Genomic DNA, 18,398 nt, shown 5'->3' on the forward strand with positions numbered 1-18,398 from the left:
AACGTCACTTCCGCCGCGCCAGTGACGTCAGCGGACGGCGCCCGGGACAGAGAGGCGCCGCGGCTGCGCATGCGCCCTTGGAGGAGTCCGGCTGCTAGCCTCCCTCCTCGCCAGCGACAGGAAGCCAGGCCCCGGCCCTTCTGCGCCGCCGGGCCTGGTCCCGAGGGCGCCGCCATGGAGGGCACGGCGGAGGCGCGTCCGCTGAGGAACCAGGAGCCCAAGGCGGCGGCGGAGGCGGAGGCGGAGGCGGGCGGCGGAAGCAGCGGAGGGCGGCGCTCGCGGTGGCGGACGGCGGCCTTCTTCGCCTCGCTGTTCCTGAGCCTGGCGGCCGTCTTCGCCTTCTCCTTCGCCGTCCCTTGCCCGGTGAGGCCGCGCTCCGAAAGGGCCTGGAGCCGCTCCTACGACGACGCCGGTGAGGCCCAGCAAGGCGGGCGGGCGGGCGGGCGGGCGGGGCTGGCCTTCCCTCCGCGGGGCCGGCAGTATAAAGCCAGGCCCGGGCTCTTTCCCTCGATGACCCCCGTCTCTCTCCTCGTGGCAGCGGCCTTCCCGTTCCTGGAGCTGGCGGACGCAGACGAGGACGGCGTGCAGGATGCCCTCTTCGCCTTCAGGGCTGCTGCGGTGGGGACCGGGGGCAGGAACGGCAGCCGAGGCTGGAAGGAGCCCTGCGCGGAGGCCGGTGAGGAGCAGGAGGATCGTCGGGAGCGGCGGGGGAGAGCCCTGGGCGGTGGGAGACGGGGGCCTGCAGCGGGCCCTGAGCCCTCCATCTCCTCCTCCTCCAGGCTTGCGCTCCCCCTGCGCCTTCCTGGCGGCCCACGCGGGCACCAACGGCAGCCTCCTCTGGCTGAAGCCGGTGGCCCAAGACCTGCAGCTGCTGGACTGCGCCTGGGAGCACGGCGGGAAGCCGGCCTGCCTCCTCCTGGGGAAGCCGGGGCCCCTGGCAGCCCTCGACTTGGAGACAGGTGGGCGCTAGGAGCCCCCCGTCCCTCCCTCCGTCCTTCTCTCCGCCTGCCTCTGCCTTTTCTCTCTCCGTGAGGCCTGGGGGGTCCCAGGACGCTCGGCACAAAAGGGGCCTGGCCAGCCTCCCTCCCTACCTTCCCTCTGCAGGGATTTGGGGGTGGCTGCGGGTTCCCCTCCCTCAGAAGCTGCTCTCAAAAGAAGGCAAAGGCAGCAATCCTTCTGCACCTTCCTTGCAGAAGGAGAGCTGTCCTCGCAGAGCAAAAGGTGGCGGTGTTTGGGGTGGGTCAGGGCTGCCAGTGAATGGTGGTGGGGCTGGTGCACACAGGCCAGTCTTGATACAAGGGGCAGAAAGGCAGCCCTCAAGTGCAGCTCCGGGGGATTCTTGCTACACATGAACTGCCTGCCTTAAACAGCGAGAGGAAACCTTTGGCCATGGAACGTCTTGGATCTGATCCCGTGATTCCCTTCTGCACGTGGGCTGGAGGCGCCCTGAATAAACATTCAGCTTCACCAAGCAGAAGGCAGGGTTGATATCTGCTTCTCTATACGCTTGTCTGCTTTGCTTGGGAGCTTGCATAAAGTGTTTAGGGCCTGGGGTTTCAGGGAGGAGGCGCGAGGTTTGCAGCAGGCAGTGCATCCATCCTGGCCCTGGCAGCCATCTTGTGGACTGAGGGGCCGCACTGCTGCTCTGCTTGCTCTGCAGGCCAGACGCTGTGGCAGGAGACGGCCAACTTCACCGCAAACTCCACTGTGCTGAGTCCTTTGCTCAAGGTCCCCAGCATTCATAAGGAGGGAGCGCTGGATCTTTTGGTCTTCGCAGAAGCTGGAGAGGAGGTAAGGCTTGGCTGGTTCTGACATTAAGGGCTGCTCCTGCTCCTGGTCTGTTGCAGCATCAGTGTCTCCTGCCCCGAGGAACAACCGGTGAACCACAGAACCCAGGAGGAGGATCAGGCCAGGTTCAGTGGGCGCCTCCCTTCCAGGAGCAGAGCATTTTTCCTCATGGAAGCACTCTTTGCAGAACTGGGGAGGGTTAAAAGCAGGTCTTGTCTCACTTGCGGGGCCAGGACTGCAGGGAGAGCAGTCTAGCTGGTCTTTTTTCATTCGTCAGCTGCTAAGTTGTGCCCTGGTTGCCCTTTGGGGGAACAGAAAGATGGTGGTAAAGAGGGGCTGGCATGTTTTGCATTTTCTGAAAGGTACCAAAATAGGGGAGGCGAGAACAGGGGCCATAACAGCCACACACTCTTTCCTCACAAGGAGTTTGCCTGCCCTGTCTCCCATTTCGTTTACAGTTAATAGGATCCTTCTACTCTGGGACAGATGGCACTCAGATCGGATCCAGTGTTACCTTACAGCTGCCAAATTGCCTGGGCCACCTCATGCATGTCACATCCAAGGGTGCCCACTATGTCCTCTTTTACACTGGTGAGTCATGGGGTCTTCTGGAGAGCGGGGGAAGCCCAGCCCCTTGAACGGGAGGCTAACTACAGCCCCCCCCCCACCTCTCTTCTCGCAGGCAGGGCTGCTCAGCTCACTGGGCTCTTTTCTCTTGGCTCAGGAAAAGGCCTCTTTGGCTACTCGGTGAAGGAGATCTACCGCATGGCTGTACCCTTGCCGGCCCATCCAAGCACCAGCCTGAAGGAGGACCCCCACTGGGAAGCAGCTATTGAGAGCGTCACTCACCAGATCTCCCTACTCAGGTATGTTCAGCTCTGGGGGAGGTAGAAAGAAAAGGGACTGCCCTCCCAGCGTTCCTGCTGCTCTTCCCCAGCATATCCTCTCATCTCTCCTAGCATTTGTTCTCCTCTACCTCACTTAGCTTGAGAGGAATTCGTTCTCTGACCAAGATGACCAGGAAGCCAGGAAGCAACATTTTGGTGACAGGTTCAGCCACATTGGAGCTGGTAGATGGGCAGCACCTGGGCTCCGTGTGGGTCACTGACATCCCCCACATCCTGAGGTAATACTTGCACCTAACTGGCTGGTTATGGGAGGGGTGGGGATTGTCAAGAAAGGACAGCCTTTCTTAGTGCTTAGGGGCCAAATGCCTTGGTCCTGAGCCTTTTAGTGCCTCCTTCCTGCCCTCGCCATTCCTGGATTGGGTGCAACTAAACTGCCATCCATGGCCCCCTCTGAGCTGTCACACAAGGCCAGCTGGGGGAAAGAGGAGTGCAGGCGGGCCATGCTACCCCGCTTGGAATTGTTGGGGTGCTGCTTCTGTTGGGTGCTGGGTAGGGTAGGGAAGGGGACCCCAGGAGCTGTGTTTCTGCAGTGCAGGTCTGGGGGCCTTGTGGCAAAGAGGCCTGTGGCTCATGTGGGCCTTCTTATGCCCCTCCTGTAGGGAGCCTGTCCTTGGGGCCTACGATCCTGACGAGGTTGATGTTATCCTTGAAAGCCAAGTTTCAGCCAAGAAGAAAATGGTTGGTTTGAGAGCCTGAGGGAGGGGGTGCATGAGGGGGGCTTGGATTGTTTGTTAACAAGTGCATTCAAAGGCAAATTTTCCACCTAGAGAAGTCCTCCATTATAATGGGATTTTACTCACTGTGAAGCTGTATAATAAACACCAGAAGCTATTTTCAGAGCTCGATTTTAACTGCAGAAGCAAAACCAGGCACTGACTATGTGGGGAAACTGTTTGGGGCAGCAGCATAACTTCTGTCTGAGTCCCAGGGTCCCTTATGTCCATGCACTAGACTAAGGCCTAGGAGCAAACCCTGGGGGCCCTTTATCCCTCAGGCCATCTTTCCAGCGCTTGAGCTCATGAGGCACGTGGGGCTGTGGACCCAGCAGGATGCAGTGGGGCAGGGTGACTGGGGGGCTGCAGTTCTCTGTAGGGAGGCCTGGAGACTGGCCCTCCCCAGGTATGTGCTAGCTGACTGATGTGGGGCTCTGAAGCCTCCTTGCCTTGTCTGGGAGGAAGCAGAAAGGGCTAGCAACCAGAAGGTGAGGCAGTCCCACTCTGTCTCCCATGCTTGGCAGGCCTGTTGCCAGCTTCAGTGGCTGGTGGGAAGCAGGCTGAGCCAGCAGCTGCTGGGAAAGGAGACCTGTGACCTTTGGGGATGCATCTGTCTGCAGGTGAAGATTGTGGAGGGCAGCTCCGGGGACATCGAGTGGGAGGTGGAGCTGCTGCACCCAGAGGCAGGGAGCCCCCGTCCGGCTACCCTCCCAACAGCTGATCACAGATCTGCCTTCCTCTTCTGGGGCCGGTACCAAGAAAACACTAACAGGACTGTGAGTAGAGAAGGGGCTTGGCAGGGTGAGTGTCCCAGGGGCTCTGGCAAGGCACTGGGAAGATACTGTCTTAGAGCTGTCTAGGTGGATTCGTGGGCAGAGGAATAATGGTCCTGAGGCAGAAGCTGCACAGTGGTACCAGGAGACACAGGTGGCCCAGCTTTTCTGCAGGGGAAAGGCATGAAAGGGGGCTGGTTCTGTGGCCTATGGGGAATAGCCAGGAGGCTCTGGTTCTGCCCAGGAAGGGGGTGGGATGTGCTGGTGCAAATGCCTTGAGATCAGGTCATCTCTGGAAAACTGTAAAAACTAAAGTGTTATACTTGAAGTAATTAGAAGCAGACAATAATGGATTTGTTTATTAAATAAGTTGTTAAAAAGTCAAAATCTGGGGGATGACTGTGGGGGGCTATTGAGCTCTGCCATCATGGGCACAGGGGAGCTTCCAGGGACATAGCCAGGATTTTTAGGAAGGGGGGGGTTCAGACTAAGTGCCACCATTATAATGGGGCTTGAGCGTGGCGGCGCAGCAGCACACACCATTCATTTTTCTAATGGAAGGGGGATCTGGACCCCAAGAACCCCCCCCCCGGCTACGCCCCTGCAGAGACCTTCCTTCGGCCAGGGCTACCCCTTCGCTGTCGTCCGGCTGAGTTCTGTCTCTTAATTCCAGGGGTCCCCCGATGAAACCTTGCAGCCACAGGAGCAGCACCTCTACCTGTTCCACCCCTCCCTCCCCAATGTTCTCCTGGAGATGAGCAACTGCACAGAGCCCATTATTGCCTTTGCAGGTAAGGCCGCCTCCTGCCTGCCTTCCAGGCGCTAGCACCCACCCCCTCCCTTCCCCCTACCACCCCCTGACCACCTTTTCCACACTTAGGGGTCCTTTTTGAGCGGAGCCGACATGCCTGCTACGTACTGCTGACCGGGCCCCAAGTGAGCGGCACTTCCACCGGACATGTGGTGCTCACAAAGCGGAAGCTGAAGGAGGATGTTGCTGGCGGCCGGGTGGTCTGGCTCAGCCAGGTGGCCCAGGACACTGAACAGAACGTCCGGGAGCGGCTCCTCCGGATGAGATACCGCAGCCTCCCGTGAGCCAGGGCACAGGAAAGGTGGCCTTGTGGAGGGGCTGTGTGTGCGTGCGCAAAAGACCCGAGGGGGCAGTGAAAGCTGCCTGGAGCTGCCAGCCTGGGTCCAGCTCCAAGGGTGCTTTGGGGCAGCACAGGGACTGCGTGCGCATGTGCGCCTGTCTTTGACTACTCAGCCTGCCTCCAGTACCGCCCTGCCAGCCTCCATCTGTGGCTTGCTCCCTTTCCTAGGATGGTGCTGGAGGCAGGGGGACCGTGGTCGAGCGAGAGATTACTGATGCGCGTGCATGTCTGTGTCCATACTAGCATGGGGCAGGTTAGGCAGGATATAGGGCAGGAAGCCTTCTGCCTTTTGCCCTAACCAAGAAGTAGCCTTGTGGCCAGAGGGCTTGTCTTGGGGGGGGGGGAGTAGGCACCACTGCTGCCTGAAGGCATTGCACCTCGTTGCCCTCTCTTTGGACTGATAATGATGATGCCACCAGAGTGGGCACACTTGCTTCCATGCCACCTGAAGAGTTTCTGCACTTCTTTCCAGAGAGGCATCCTACCCCGGTCTGCAGCACTCACCATTTCTTTTAAGACTGAGGGGGCAGCTTAGGGCCATTTTGGGTGACTGCTCCCCTCCCCCTCCAGGGGCTTAGCTGTCCTCCCCCAGCAAGAGATCTGCAGGACCTCCCCCCCCCTTTGCTAGTAGAGACTGGGCTGCCTTTTTGCCCTTCAGGAGGAGTGCTTTCCTTTGGGTCTCCGGCTGCCTCTGGGGTGGAGCTGGGGGGGGCACTGCACCTTTTGGCAACTGGGGTGTTTCTGGACATGGGTTGGCTGCTGGTGCTGCCAGGGCTGAATAAACTGGTGGTCTCCCTCTGCTCTGGCTGGACTCTGCATCCTCTTCCTGGGATAGGGAGGAAGGGCATGGGGCTTCCAGGGGAAAGAGGGGAGGCATAGCGGAGGAGGGAACAGGGCTGGAGGCCTAGCACTGAGAAGGGGTGCTCTCCCTGGGCTCTCTGCCTTTGATAGAGTGGGTGGGATACCAGTTGCCTGCCTCCCTGGGAGCCACCAGCCCCTTTGGGGCATTCTCTGGTCCCAGGCTGCCCTCCCCTGGAGCTCTTGGGCTGCCTCTGCCAGCAGTGCCTCCCTTGGGCTCTTGGCGAGTCTGGCAGCCCTGTCCTGGGCTCTTGCCGCTCGGGGAGGCCACTGCCCAGGCGATCAGGGCTAAGGGACCAGGCTGGGAAAAGCAAGGCCAGGGATACTTTCCTAGCAGACTGGCAAATCGGGGGCAAAGGGGGCTCTTCTACAGTAATGCCAAGGCGTCTTCCGCCCCAGAGGCTTCTGCCTTGGGCCTTCCAGGCCACAAGTCTGGCGGTGGGGATGCTGGGGCTGGGGGGCCTGGCTCAGTCGCCCGCCCTTCGCCCCGAAGCGCCAGCTGTTGCCGCTGCCCTGCTGCGGCCTCCGAGGGGTGAGCGCGTGCGTGCGGAGGGGGCCGTCTCCTGGCGCCAGCTTGGGCCACGTGTGTGGGAGCCCCCGCCAGGGGGCATTGGAGGGGGGTGCCGGCTCTCGGCCAGAGGCTTAAGGCGCTTCCCGGCCATCTGCTCCTGGCAGAGAGAGGTTGGGATTAGCGGGCCTCCCCTCCGCGGCGGGAGAGCAGCGCAGGCGGCCGCGGGGCCGAGGGAGGGAGGCCTGGCACGCGGGGAGCCACGAGAGGCGGGCAGGGCAGGAAGGGATGCCAAGCCCCGGGAGGGAAGCAGAGGGGGCGAAGGGGCGGGGCGAGCACAGGGAGGGCCTCTGCCACTCTTCAAGGGCAGGCGGCAGAGGCCCAGGAATTGGGGAAGGCGGGGGGGGGGGGGAGGGGGGGAGGGAGAAGCCGGCCCCGAGACGCCCAGGGGCACGGCCGCATCGGGGCCCCGGGGGGCCCCCCCGGGGGCCCGCGGCCCCCCCCCCCCCCGAAGCAGCAAAAGGAAGGGGAGCCCAGACCCAGCCCCGAGAAGCGAGACCACCGCCTTGGTTGGGCGCAAAGAGGGGTTTTATTGCAAGGGAACCGGGGCGGGGAGGGGCCGGCGGCCCTGGGGAGGACTGGCCATTCCTGCGGGGCAGGGGCTGCATGGGGCATCCTTGGCCCGTACGGCTGCTTCCTCCTCCCATTCCGGAGCGGCGGCGGAGGGGCTGGGGGCTTCCCGGACTAGACGCCGCCGTCCTGCTGCTCCGGGGGCCCTGCCAGCGGGAGCGCGCCCTCCTCCTCCTCCGCTCGGCCCTCGGCGTCCCCAGGAGCAGGGGCCGGAGGCGGCGGCAGGAGCGAGGCCGGGCTGGGGCTGGCGTGGCGCTGCTTGCGGACGAAGGGGAAGGCGCTGTGGGGGGAGGAAGAGGGCTCAGCGGGCGGAGCGAGACCCCCGACCCCCGCCTAGGGCTCCCTTCCCCCGATGCTCACCGCCTCCTGGTCTCCGGCGGGACCAGGGCCTCGGCCAGCAGAGTCTTGTAGAGCTCCGACTTGAGGAACCGGGGGTAGGAGTCCTGGCGGCGGCGGCGGCGGCGGGAGGAGGAGGAAGGGAGGGTCAGCTATAGGGCCCCCACGATCCCCCTGGGACCCCCCAGGACACCCCCTCCGCCTGGGCACCTTCTTCATCAGCATGTAGATGTGCATCTGGGCGTCGTCCATCACGTAGCGGTGCGGGGTCTTGATGCCCTCCAGGGTCCGCTCCATGGTCTTGCTGTCGATGTTGACCCAGCGGGTGGCTCCGGGGGCCAGGAACTGCCTGAGGGGAGCCAGGGGCCTCAGCCGGGCGAGGCAGGGAAGCAGGGCGGCCCAGAGCCCAGCCCCAGCCCCCCTTCCCTGGCCGGGGCCCGCTGCTCACTGGTAGATGGAGTCCACGATCTCCGCGATGCGCGCCTGCTCTCCGTAGCGCAGCTCCTCGCAGGCCTCCCAGAAGCTCAGGTTCTCGGCTGCGTGAAGGGAAGGAAGGGTCAGCAGCTGCCAAGCCCCCCGCCCCACTCGCCGGCCCAGGCCCCCGGCCCCCGGCCGGCAGCCTCCTCACCGCTGAACTCCTTCTTGAGGAACTCCAGGAGCTGGACGCGGCCCAGAGAGTCCCCGATGAGCTCCCCGAAGCCGAAGCTCCACCGCTCCACCCGCAGCCTGGTGGGGGCCGTCGCCCTGCGGAGGGAGAGAGGGAGAGGCTCTTGGGTCCAAGCGGCGCAGGCCCTTCCCTTCCTCCCGAGGAGGGTCCCGGGGCCGGGGCTTACGCGGGGGCGTTCATGGCCCAGTAGAGGGTGTCGTCGCTGACCCAGGGGTTGCTGGGGAGGCAGCCGGACATGAGCGGGTCGTGGGGCACGTACTGCTCGTTGAACTTGAGGTACCTGCGGAAGAGGAGGAGGAGGAAGAGCGGCTCCCTTTGGGCCAGGCTAACCCGGCCAGGGGTCCTTTGGCTCGGGCCTCGGCAGCCCCAAGGCCCTTGGCCCCGCTCACTCACTCACTCACCCCTCCAGGCAAACGGAAGACTTGACGCGGGTCCGGCCCATGGCGGCGCGGAAGTAGCGGATCTGGAGCGGGAGGCAGAAGGGGAGGCTCGGGAGGGGCCCACGGCGGAGAGAGACCCCCCTCCGGCAGAGCCCCGCCGAAGCAACCGCTCCTGCCCGGGAGCCCCGCTGCAAAGCCCCCCTCACCTCCCGTTTGTAGAAGTCGGTGTTCTTCTCCTGGGGAAGGAGAGAAGGACGGAGGTCAGGAGCCTGGCCCGGAGCCCCAGCGCCCTCCTTCCCGGGACTGGACCCTCGCATACACCCCCAAAACCCCCACTCTCCCTCCTCCACCAGGGTGGCCCTCTCTTCCCCTTCCCTCCCCCGGTCCGGTCAGCTGAGGCCTCCGGACCAAGGCTCTCCCACAGCGCCCTTCTCCCTCCCCCACGAAGCGCCTCCCAGGAGGCCCCCAGCCCCCCAGAGCCAGGACCCCCCCCCCGTCACAGGCTACACATCGGAGCTGGTGTTAGTGACTTACGTGGACGGACAGACGGACAAAGCAGCACACAGAAAAGAGAAGAGGTCAGGGCCCTGGAGTCGGTGGGGAGGAGAAGGGGGCCCCGGGAGAGGAAGGGAGGGGCCCCCGCAGCCCCCCCCCCCGTTCCCCAGCACAGACGGAGGGACACAAGACCCTTCCCGAAGCCCACCCTCCGCAGGAGGATGACAACGGAGGACGTTGGGCACAGAGGTCAAGGGAGGGGCCGGGGAGCTGCCCCTCCGACCCACACGGACAGAGTTAGTGGGGCCGACGACACGCAGAGAGGGCCAGAAAGGCCGGGGCAGCCCAGGGAAGCCGCCCTCCCGAGGGAGGGACCCCAAAGGCCCCCCCAGCCCCAGCCCCTTACCAGCTGCACCCGGCTGCTGAGGCGGTTCCTCCGCTCGGGGCCCTGATCCATCGCGTTCACGGCGCCAGGCTGGGGGAACAAGAGAGCAGGGTCGGGGCCCGGTTCCCTCCCTGCCTGCCTGCCTGTCTTGGGGGCAGCCCCCAACCAAGGGGACCTGGAGGGACGGACAGGCGGAGGGGAGGCCAAGGCAGGCGACCCGCCAGGGCCCCTTGCGCCCCTCGGGAGCCCAGGCAGCCCCACTGCGAGGCCATCCGGCAGAGCAGTCGGAGGCCGCCCGGCCCCTCTCTTGCTGAGCAGGACTCACCGGGGGCCGGTTGACCAGCCAGTAGGCCTGCTCCTGACACTCGATGACGATCCGGTCGCCTTTCCGCCGCTGCTTGGCCGCCCTGCAGGAGGAGGGCAGGGGCTCAGGGCCTCTTCTCCCCGGCCTCCAAGGGCCCTGGATGGGCAGCAGGGCAGCGGACCCGAGGAAGGAAGGGCTCACCGGAGCTGCTCCCGCGCCTGCATCACCACGAAGTCCCAGGTGTGGTTGATCCTCTTGTGCAGCCGGTTGTAGTCCTCCTGCGGGAGAGGAGAGGAGAGCAGGGGGCATTCGGGAGGAGTCAGATCAGACCCACAGGTCTACCCCTCTCTCTCTCACAGACACATTCCCCTCCCTCACCTTCTCGTGGCCGACGAGCTCCCCTTGCCTCCGGATGTTCTTCTTGGCCAGGTACACCGCTGGCAGCGAGGAAGGGAGGGAGGGTCACTGGAAGCTGCTGGGGCGCCCGGGGTCCTCCGGAGAGAGCCTCGGGGTGCCTGGAGACCTGACCCCCTCCCTCCCCGGGTCCCGAGGGGAGGCCTCTTGCTCCTCACCGTAATCCAGCTCGGTGGCCGGCCACTTGGTGCTCATCCAGAAGTAGGGGGTCTGGGGCCAGAGAGAGAGAGAGAGAGAAGGGGCGCTGGGCAGACTGCCTTCGTCCCCAGGAGCCCCGGAGGGGGCCTGCCCTGGGCCCCACTGACCTGGAAGCGGTAGGGCGACTCATCCGGGCGCAGGACCAGGCTGCGGGGCTCCTTCAGCGGGTAGAGGTAGCCGTGCTTGACGATCAGGTTGCCCAAGTGGAGGGACTCTAGAGCCGGGGCGAGCGAGAAGGGCCGATCTTCGCCGGGAGAAGAGGCCCGGGGCTCTGTGGGCCTCTGCCCCAGCGCCAGGCTCTGCCCTCGCCCGCCCCCCCGGACTCACCCTCCTGGGAGATGGCGTACTTCTGCAGCAGCCACTGGAGCACGTCGCTCCCTGCGGAGGAGGAGGAGGAGGAAGCGGGTCAGGGCCGGGCGGAGGGGACCCTCCAGCCCCCGAGCCCCAGCCCGGCCGCCCTCGGGCCTCACCGGTGACGGCGTGCGGGATGACGGTGATCAGGAGGCGCTGGCTCCGCAGCTTGACGCCCATGTCCGGGTCCTGCATGGCCACCACCAGGCGCTCCATCTGCCTCGCGGGAGAGAGAGCGGCGGTTGGACCGGGGCCAGGCGGAGGAGGGCCTCCCTCCCTGCCTGCCTCCCTGCCCTGGCACCGGGAAAGGAAGGGCGCCTCCTCGCCTTGGCCAGGCAGGGCAGCTGCAGCCGGGGGCCGCTGCCGGGGCGCAGGAGAAGGGCGCTGCCCAGGGTCATGGCGCGGCGGCGGCGGCGGAGGAGCCCGGGAAGACAGAGCAGCGGCAGCGGCGGCAGCAGCCGGCGGAGGCGGAGGCGGGTCTGGCCAGCCTCCCTCCCTCCCTCCGTCCGCCAGTCAGAGGCCGCCCACCCTCCCTCCCTCCCTCCCTCCCTCCGTCGGGGCAGCGCTGGGCTTCTCCGTCCTCCTTCCTGCCGCCAGCGGCCCTTTGCGACTCTGCTCCAGAGGAGGAGGAGGAGGAGGGTTCCAGGCCAGGGCTGCAAAGCATGCGGCTTGTGTCCGGGGAGCTAGGGACCCTTTGCCGGCCCTTCGCTCCGCGGCGGGAAGAGCTCCGGCCTCGAAATCCTGAGGCAAACGTTGTCCGAAACGGGACATAAAAGGAGGCAGGAATCAGCGTGGCCCGAAGGCTGAGCCTCTCCAGAGGTGGAAGGCTTCCCTCAGACCGAGGCCAGGGACCCGGCATAAAGGAGGCCTCGCCTGGGCAGCGGAGAGACTGCGGCCAAGAAGCTTCCGCATCCCAGCACTCCTGGGTGTGTTGGACTATAACCCCCATCATCCCCGCAGCATGGCAAAGGCCAAAGGATGGGGGGGGTCATGAGCCACTGTAATACTGGACTCTGATGGACAGGGCTGAGGGGGGGGCAAACGGACAACTGTCCATAGGACACTTTACTAACTTTCCGCTGGCTCTTATTGGTTCACAGACATAGACCAATGAGTGGGCTGGGTTTTGGCGGGCTTGTAGCTGATTGGCCGAAGGGTCTGGGCTGGGACCCTATAAAAAGGGGCACCCAAAGCTGCCAGAAATTATAGAAGTCAGTTGGAGCTGAAGAGGAATAAGAGCTGAAGTCACTGAAGGAGGCAGAAGATGATGGGAAGAGCTCCAGAAGGAGAGCCTGGGGAGAAAGGAGGCAGGAGGAAAGCTGGGGCCCCTGAAGGAAGAAGGTGCTGAGAAGGGTTGAGCCAGAAGGAGGCCCTGGGAAGCAGCTGGGAGGAAAGCGGAAGGGGCTGAAGGCAGATGCTGGGAAGGAGGCAGAGGGAAAGGAGGAGGTTGTCGCAGGTGTAAAAAACAAGGTGCAAAGAGGGCTGGAAACTCTTGTGAGTCGTATGGGGTCAAATATTGATCAGGGGGGTGCATTCTTTAGGGGGGGGCAAATAATAGATTTCCAATTGACTCTTGTATGGGATCAAATGTTTGGTGGTGTATTCAGACCTAATGGCAGTTTTCTCTCTCATTACAAAGTGTGGTACAAAGGTTTTTGTAAGTCTGGGTTTCAGTCTCTTGCCAAGGCCTGGAAACTGAAAGGGTGCCTTTGGGCCATTCCACAAACCAGTGTTCGTGTGAAAGCACATCATAACAGCATTAACTTAGGTTTCAAGAGGTATCCCAGGCCTGACATACACTCAGGGGCTGCAGTACTGAAGGGGAAGCAAAACACAGCTGCTCAAAGTGGGGGTCTGTGGGCCAGGGCTAGGCTTGTCTCTTGGTTCTTAGCAGAGTTCCCAGGAAACATTAGAACACAATCACAACCAAAGGCACAAATAGGGAATTGGCTCTTGTCACACATAAAGGCGAAAGATGTGTCGCCCCGCATCACATAACGCAACACCAGCCGCGCCAGTGATCCTGACACTGCGTCAGGCGGGCAAAGGGTCGCACAGAGGTCCTTCCCGGGGCTACTATCCGTTTATTAGGCAAAGGCACAAGGGCCCAGCCTGGCCCTCCCTCTGCTGCCCCCCTAAATAAAGGCCAGAGCAGGCGAGGGATGTCCGCAGCGGGGCTTTATTGGCCCTCGGGGGCACAGGCGGGATGCGGACAGAGGGACACAGGGCAGCGGCTGGGTGCCGTGGTTGTAGCGGGGGCCTCAGTCCGCCTCTTCTTGGGCCCTTCTGCCCTGGGGAGGGGTCCCGGACACGGGGTCTTCAGCGCAAAGCCCCGCCGCGGGATCCGGGAGGGTCCGGGGGTCTCTGAAGGGGCGGCAGGAGAAGGCAAGGGCGGGTACCGGCACCGGGGGCCGCGGCAGTGGCAGTAGAGCCCGCGGCGGCGCTGGGCAGCCCAGAAGGCCTCGCCGTAGTCGAACCTGGAGGGGACAGGAGGCAGGGAAGACTGAGGGGCTGGGAAACAGGGGCTTTCTCCGTCGCCCCCTTCTCTTGTGAGAATCCCCCCGGGAGCCGGCTAGTCAGCCTCCAGCCCCGGAGGGCCTCGCTGGCAAGGCTGACCAGAGCGGGGTCCCTCTGGCTCAGGCAGTCGAGGAGGCGCCGGGGGCATCGGACCCAGGCTCTTGGGGCCCCGGGTGAAGCGGACCCCTGCCTGCCTGCCTCCCTCCGTCCCTTTGGTGGCCCCGCCTGCTGACCCGAGCTCTTCTCCGGCCCGGATGGCGCGGGCGCTGAAGAAGGCGATGCCCGGGATCTCGCTGCCAACAACCACCGGGAGGGCCAGCAGATTGGGCTGGCAGGAGTGGTTCAGGAAGCGGCCCACGCTGCCAAAGAAGTGCCCGTCGAGGCAGCACTCGCCCCCGGCCTGCGAGTGGGAGAGAGACCGGGGATTGGAGTCAGCGGAGCACCGAGAGAAGGGCCAAGGGCCGCTGCCGCCGCCGCTTCCTCCCTGAATGACCCCTGGGCCTCACCTCTGCCGCCACCAGGAAGTAGTAGGCATCCTCCTCCCGCTGTGCCGCTTCCACCCTGGAGATCAGCTCCCCAAAATACCTTAGAGGAAGGGGAAGGGGAGGCTGTGAGGAGGGTCCCCGTCTCTCCCTCCCTCCCTTCCTCCCTGTCTCTGCCTTGGACTCACTGGCAAAGGAAGGCGCCTGGTGGGAGGTCCTCCATGGTGCGCACCCCGAAGCCCTTGCTGGGGGTCCGGTAGAGCTGCAACTGGGTCCTGCCAAGAGGAGGAGCGGGTGGAGGGTGGGGGGGCGGGGTCACCAAGGGCCCCTCCCAGCCGTTTCCTGGGCAATGTCTCCCCCGGGGCTCCCCGCATGACCCTTTCCTCCCTTACGGGGCAGTCCTCCCGCCTCACCGGAGCCCCCTCTGGGCCACTCGGTTTGGGCAGGAGCTGCCGCAGGAACAAAGTAGGTGACACTCGAACACGGGGCCCGGTCCGGGGGTTTCTCCGGTGGCATCCAAGGCCAGTCGGCCGTCCTGGGGAAAGGGAGTCAGGGCAGAAGGTGAGGAGAGGCCGGGGTGATGGTCTTTCGCCCTCGGTCCCCCCGAAAAGAAGGGGCGGGGAGGGTCTCTCTCTCTCTCTCACCGGGGAGTACCAGGCATGGCGTCCGCGGCGGAGGCAGGGGCAGACGTCCGGGGAGCAGCGGGGGCCACAGGTGCAGCACTGGAAAGAAGGAGGGAGGGAGGGAGCAGAGAAAGGGGTCAAGCACCCCAGTGGAATCATAGAGTTGGAAGAGACCGCAAGGGCCCTGATCCAGTCCAACCCCCTTCTTCTGCCAAGCAGGAAATCCAAATCAAAGCATCCCTGACAGATTGCCATCCAGCCTCGGTTTAAAGACCTCCAAGGAAGGAGACTCCACTACACTCCGAGGAAGGAGTGTGTTCCACTGTCGAACAGCCCTTACTCTCAGGAGGTTCTTCCTAATGTTGAGCTGGAATCTCTTTTCCTGGAGCTTGCATCCATTGCTCCATTGGGTCCTGTTCTCTGGAGCAGCAGAAAACAAGCTTGCTCCCTCCTCAATATGACATCCCTTCAAATATTTAAACAGGGCTCTCATATCACCTCTTAACCATCTCTTCTCCAGGCTAAACATCCCCAGCTCCCTGGGTCTTTCCTCATAGGGCTTCATGGTTTCCAGACCCTTCACCATTTTAGTCGCCCTCCTTTGGACACATGGCTCCAGTTTCTCAATGTCCTTTTTGAATTGTGGCGCCCAGAACTGGACACAATATTCCAGGTGGGGCCTGACCAGAGCAGAATACAGTGGCACTATGACTTCTCTTGATCTAGACACTATACTCCCGGATCCCCTCCCATACAGTGCCATAGGCACAACTGAAATGTGTTCACATTAGCTTCATGTGGCTAAAGTGAAGGTTTGCTAAGATTTGACCATTTTGTTTTGATTTAAAAATGTTGTAAAGGTTTGCTTTATTTAAAGATGGGGGCCCCTCGCCTCACACATCACCCCCTAAATGGACACAGGAAAGAGCCACAGCCCATTTCTACCCAAAGGTCGCCCCCCATTTAGGAGTCTCAACTGGTGAGGTCCGCATCCCACCCCAGCCCCTGATGACACCACTGGCTGGCCCTCCTTGCCACCCCAGAGCAGCCACATGGGCAGCCACAGGGCATGGCTCGGGGCTGGGGAGGCCACCTCCTTCCCGCCCCTCCGCCATCCTGCGACCTCTGACCTGGCTGCGGGCCCATCCGCCCAGAGGGGCCTCTGCGGAGTCTGAGACTAGATTCTGTGTGACGTAGAGGAAGTCTCCGGGGGGGCCCTCTTCATCCAGTCCATTGAGGCAGGGGATGGGCACCGCCTCGAAGCCCCGGGAGATGTCCCTGTGGGGAAGGGGTGGGGCAAGAGGAGGTGGAGCTGGGGTCTGAGGAGGGTTTGGGGGTGCCAGCCCCGGTGCCCACCTCCTGGCCCGGCTGGGCTCACCTGCTGAGGATCCGCTGGGGCACCGGTGGGTCCGACGACAATGGGGCCATTGCCCGCAGGGCCTTCCAGCATGTGGAGCCACGCCGGACACAGTCCAGGGGCAGACGGCCGGCTTTGTTCCTCTGCCAGACAGGGGCACCGAGGGCGAGGAGCAGCCTGACGGGGCAGGAGGGCCCATGGCTAGGCTGCACCACTGGGACCCCCAGCCTCAGGGGGGCCTTCTCAACTGTGGAGCCCAGCACCACCTGTAGAAGTGAGGCTGCGCCTTTCATGCAAGGCTGCAGCAGTGGCCTTGTGGCTGCCCACCTGTTTGCTAAAAACCCACTCTCCTTCCCATACATGTGGAGCCACTAGATCTGGATCAGGTCAGCTGGCTTGGGGAGGACCCAGAAGCACCCCCCACCCAGCAACACTCCCCTCTCGTGCCAAGGCATGCTCAGCAGTGGGTCCTCCATGACCTGTCTCCCTCCCTTGTGACCCATGGTCCCTTTGTGGCAAGACGACCCCTCCCCAACTCACACAAGGCACTCATAGCGGCTCTCCTGGGCCGCCAAGTGGAGGGGGCAGTTGCCATGGCTGTTGGGGACATCCACCTCTGAGCCGGCCTCCAGCAGCATCCGGGCGATGGGGGCACTGCCCACGAAGGCTGCTCGGTGCAGGCAGATATTCCCTTCCTGCAGGGAAATAGAGGGGCAGGCATGGATGCCCCCCACCCCAAAGGGGCACTCCAGCTGGCCCCGGCTATGCCCAGGGACCCCCAGCCCCTCCTCCCCCTCTCCACAGATGGGCAGGGTCTTCTGAAGCCTCTGGGCCTGTTGGCCTCCTGCCTCTTTGCCTCTCAACCTGGGCCCCTGCCTTCTCTTCCATGGCCCCCTTTGAAGCCCCCAGTCCACCCACTTGTCCCTTCCTCCAAGCGCCTCCCTTACGTGGTCACGTGTGGATGGGTCCGCTCCGTGGGTCAGCAGGAGCTCCACCAGCCGCTCGTGCTTGTTCTCCGTGGCCCAGAAGAGTGGCGTCCGGCCTGCAGTGTCCTGAAGACAAGAAGGCCTTGGGACTCTGCCCCCTCAGGCTGTCTTGGGCCTAGCTGGGTCCCACATTGCCTCGGAGCAGGGAACAGATCCAGGGCCCCAAAGCAATGACAGCTGTGGCCACCCAACTGGCCCTGCCCTGCCCTGCCCTGCCCTGCCCTGCCCTGCCCTGGCACCTGGCAGTGAAGGGCTTCTGTGGCCCCCTCAGAGAGGAGCTCCTGGGCCTGGACATAGTGACCCTTCCTGGCCACCATGTGCAGCAAGGTGTCCCCTGCTTCTGCCGCCGCCTCCTCTTCCACCTCCTCCTGCTGCTGCTGCAGACAAAAAAGGCCTCCAGATAAAGACATGTCCAACCAGGGGCCCTCCCTGCCCCCCTCCCCTGGAGGAGAGTGCAGCCCAGAGCCAGAAGAGGGGGCACAGAAGGAGAGGGAGACCCCATGGATGGCATGCCCCACCACCACCAGGGAAGGCGGGCGAGAGGAGTCAATGTTAGTCCCAAGAGTGTGCCCTAACCAGTCCCTTGCATGCCTTACCTGTCTTTTAGGGGGTTTCCTGTCAGGCCCCACACATTTGCTTCCTGTTGGGAGAGGGTTCAGAACAGAGTTACTTCCCTAGTGCTGTGGGGGGACAGGGCACTTGAGGTCTCCCCCAAGACAGTTTGTGAGCTGCAGCTGTGTTAGGGAGGGTGGGACGCCCGTCCTCTGCTGAATCCCCCCTCCACAAGTGCCCCCCACTTGCCTCTCCATCCCCTGCCCCCCACATCCCCAAGAGGCCTCACCACTTGCCCCCATTCTCCCCCCTCCCCGACCAGCCAAGGGGGCCTGGCAGCCGTTGGGGGCTACAAACGGAAACCGGAGTCCAGCCGAGCAGGATGTTCCATGGAATGGTGCCAGGTTCTGAGCAGCCTCGGTGGGCAGCATGGGGGCAGTGGAGGAGGGAGGGGTCCACCTGGCCAGAGGGGCAAAAGTGCCTCTGACCACCTGCCCCAGCCTTGGCCATTCCCTCCCCTGGAGAAGGAGAAGGAGAGCTTCCAGGGCCGGCTAGGAAAGGATGTCCTGTACAGCTGCCAGGGAAACTGCCTGGGGGCACCTCCAGGCTTGCCCTGAAGTGGCATGTGGTGGAAAGGCCACTTTCCCAGACCTTTTATTGTCTTTACCTGACAGAGGTGCAACAGGCTGAAGGGGAGCCTTGTGACCCCCCCCCAAAATCGCCTCTCTCTGCAGTTCTGAAAGGAAATCCAGGGGTCAGAGGTCATCAAAAAAAAAGGGATGGGTAAACTGGACTGTGGAGGGAACAGCAGCTGGGGGAATGTTAGCATAAATCCCACCTCCCTCCCCTCTGCACCCCTCCACACCAGCAAGGCTCCATGTCCCCCCAACACCCCCCACCATGGAAGCAGAGCCTGGGAGCAAAAGACCCAGACTGCTCTCCTTTGGGAAGCTCTCTGCTCCTTCTGTCCTCAGCAGGAAGGTCTTGCTCTGATCCACGGCTCAAGGGGCACCTCCGTCCCA

At 63.4% G+C, this 18,398-nt stretch overlaps 3 protein-coding genes across 7 annotated transcripts; 1 reads left to right on the plus strand and 2 right to left on the minus strand.

The window, feature by feature from the left end:
- The first annotated feature begins 6 nt into the window (after positions 1–6).
- On the plus strand, positions 7–6,134 carry FAM234A (family with sequence similarity 234 member A). Of its 2 annotated transcripts, none has more exons than XM_042438424.1 (11): positions 7–412; positions 539–676; positions 780–959; positions 1,661–1,791; positions 2,247–2,379; positions 2,471–2,654; positions 2,774–2,914; positions 3,296–3,374; positions 4,030–4,185; positions 4,856–4,973; positions 5,063–6,134. In XM_042438424.1, the coding sequence occupies exons 1-11, from the start codon at positions 70–72 to the stop codon at positions 5,275–5,277; spliced, it is 1,818 nt and encodes a 605-aa protein (XP_042294358.1). In that variant the 5' UTR covers positions 7–69; the 3' UTR covers positions 5,278–6,134. The 2 variants fall into 2 exon arrangements, with proteins under 2 accessions (XP_042294358.1, XP_042294357.1); XM_042438423.1 differs by having other exon boundaries at positions 55–412; positions 2,513–2,654.
- A 1,141-nt stretch (positions 6,135–7,275) lies between these two features.
- RGS11 (regulator of G protein signaling 11) lies at positions 7,276–11,320 on the minus strand. Of its 4 annotated transcripts, XM_042438421.1 has the most exons (17): positions 11,186–11,320; positions 10,979–11,075; positions 10,836–10,886; positions 10,616–10,722; positions 10,469–10,520; positions 10,275–10,333; positions 10,098–10,174; positions 9,918–9,999; positions 9,614–9,682; positions 8,919–8,948; positions 8,734–8,795; positions 8,499–8,612; positions 8,294–8,409; positions 8,114–8,201; positions 7,876–8,014; positions 7,690–7,772; positions 7,293–7,609 (listed from the first exon to the last, which is right to left on the minus strand). In XM_042438421.1, exons 1-17 carry the CDS (start codon positions 11,255–11,257, stop codon positions 7,444–7,446), a joined length of 1,464 nt encoding a protein of 487 aa, XP_042294355.1. In that variant the 5' UTR covers positions 11,258–11,320; the 3' UTR covers positions 7,293–7,443. The 4 variants fall into 4 exon arrangements, with proteins under 4 accessions (XP_042294354.1, XP_042294352.1, XP_042294353.1 ...); XM_042438420.1 differs by lacking the exon at positions 7,690–7,772 and having other exon boundaries at positions 7,276–7,609; XM_042438418.1 differs by having other exon boundaries at positions 7,276–7,609; positions 9,614–9,999.
- A 1,709-nt stretch (positions 11,321–13,029) lies between these two features.
- Positions 13,030–17,807, minus strand: LOC121914407 (histone-lysine N-methyltransferase EHMT1-like). The gene is made up of 13 exons (XM_042437798.1): positions 17,666–17,807; positions 17,421–17,464; positions 17,064–17,201; positions 16,786–16,890; positions 16,379–16,533; positions 15,860–16,015; positions 15,612–15,759; positions 14,503–14,580; positions 14,272–14,393; positions 14,047–14,133; positions 13,883–13,961; positions 13,610–13,776; positions 13,030–13,336 (listed from the first exon to the last, which is right to left on the minus strand). Exons 1-13 carry the CDS (start codon positions 17,805–17,807, stop codon positions 13,039–13,041), a joined length of 1,719 nt encoding a protein of 572 aa, XP_042293732.1. The 3' UTR covers positions 13,030–13,038.
- Positions 17,808–18,398: the final 591 nt, after the last annotated feature.

Source organism: Sceloporus undulatus, chromosome 8 (genome assembly GCF_019175285.1).
Source record: "Sceloporus undulatus isolate JIND9_A2432 ecotype Alabama chromosome 8, SceUnd_v1.1, whole genome shotgun sequence".
Classification (NCBI taxonomy): Eukaryota; Metazoa; Chordata; class Lepidosauria; order Squamata; family Phrynosomatidae; genus Sceloporus; species Sceloporus undulatus.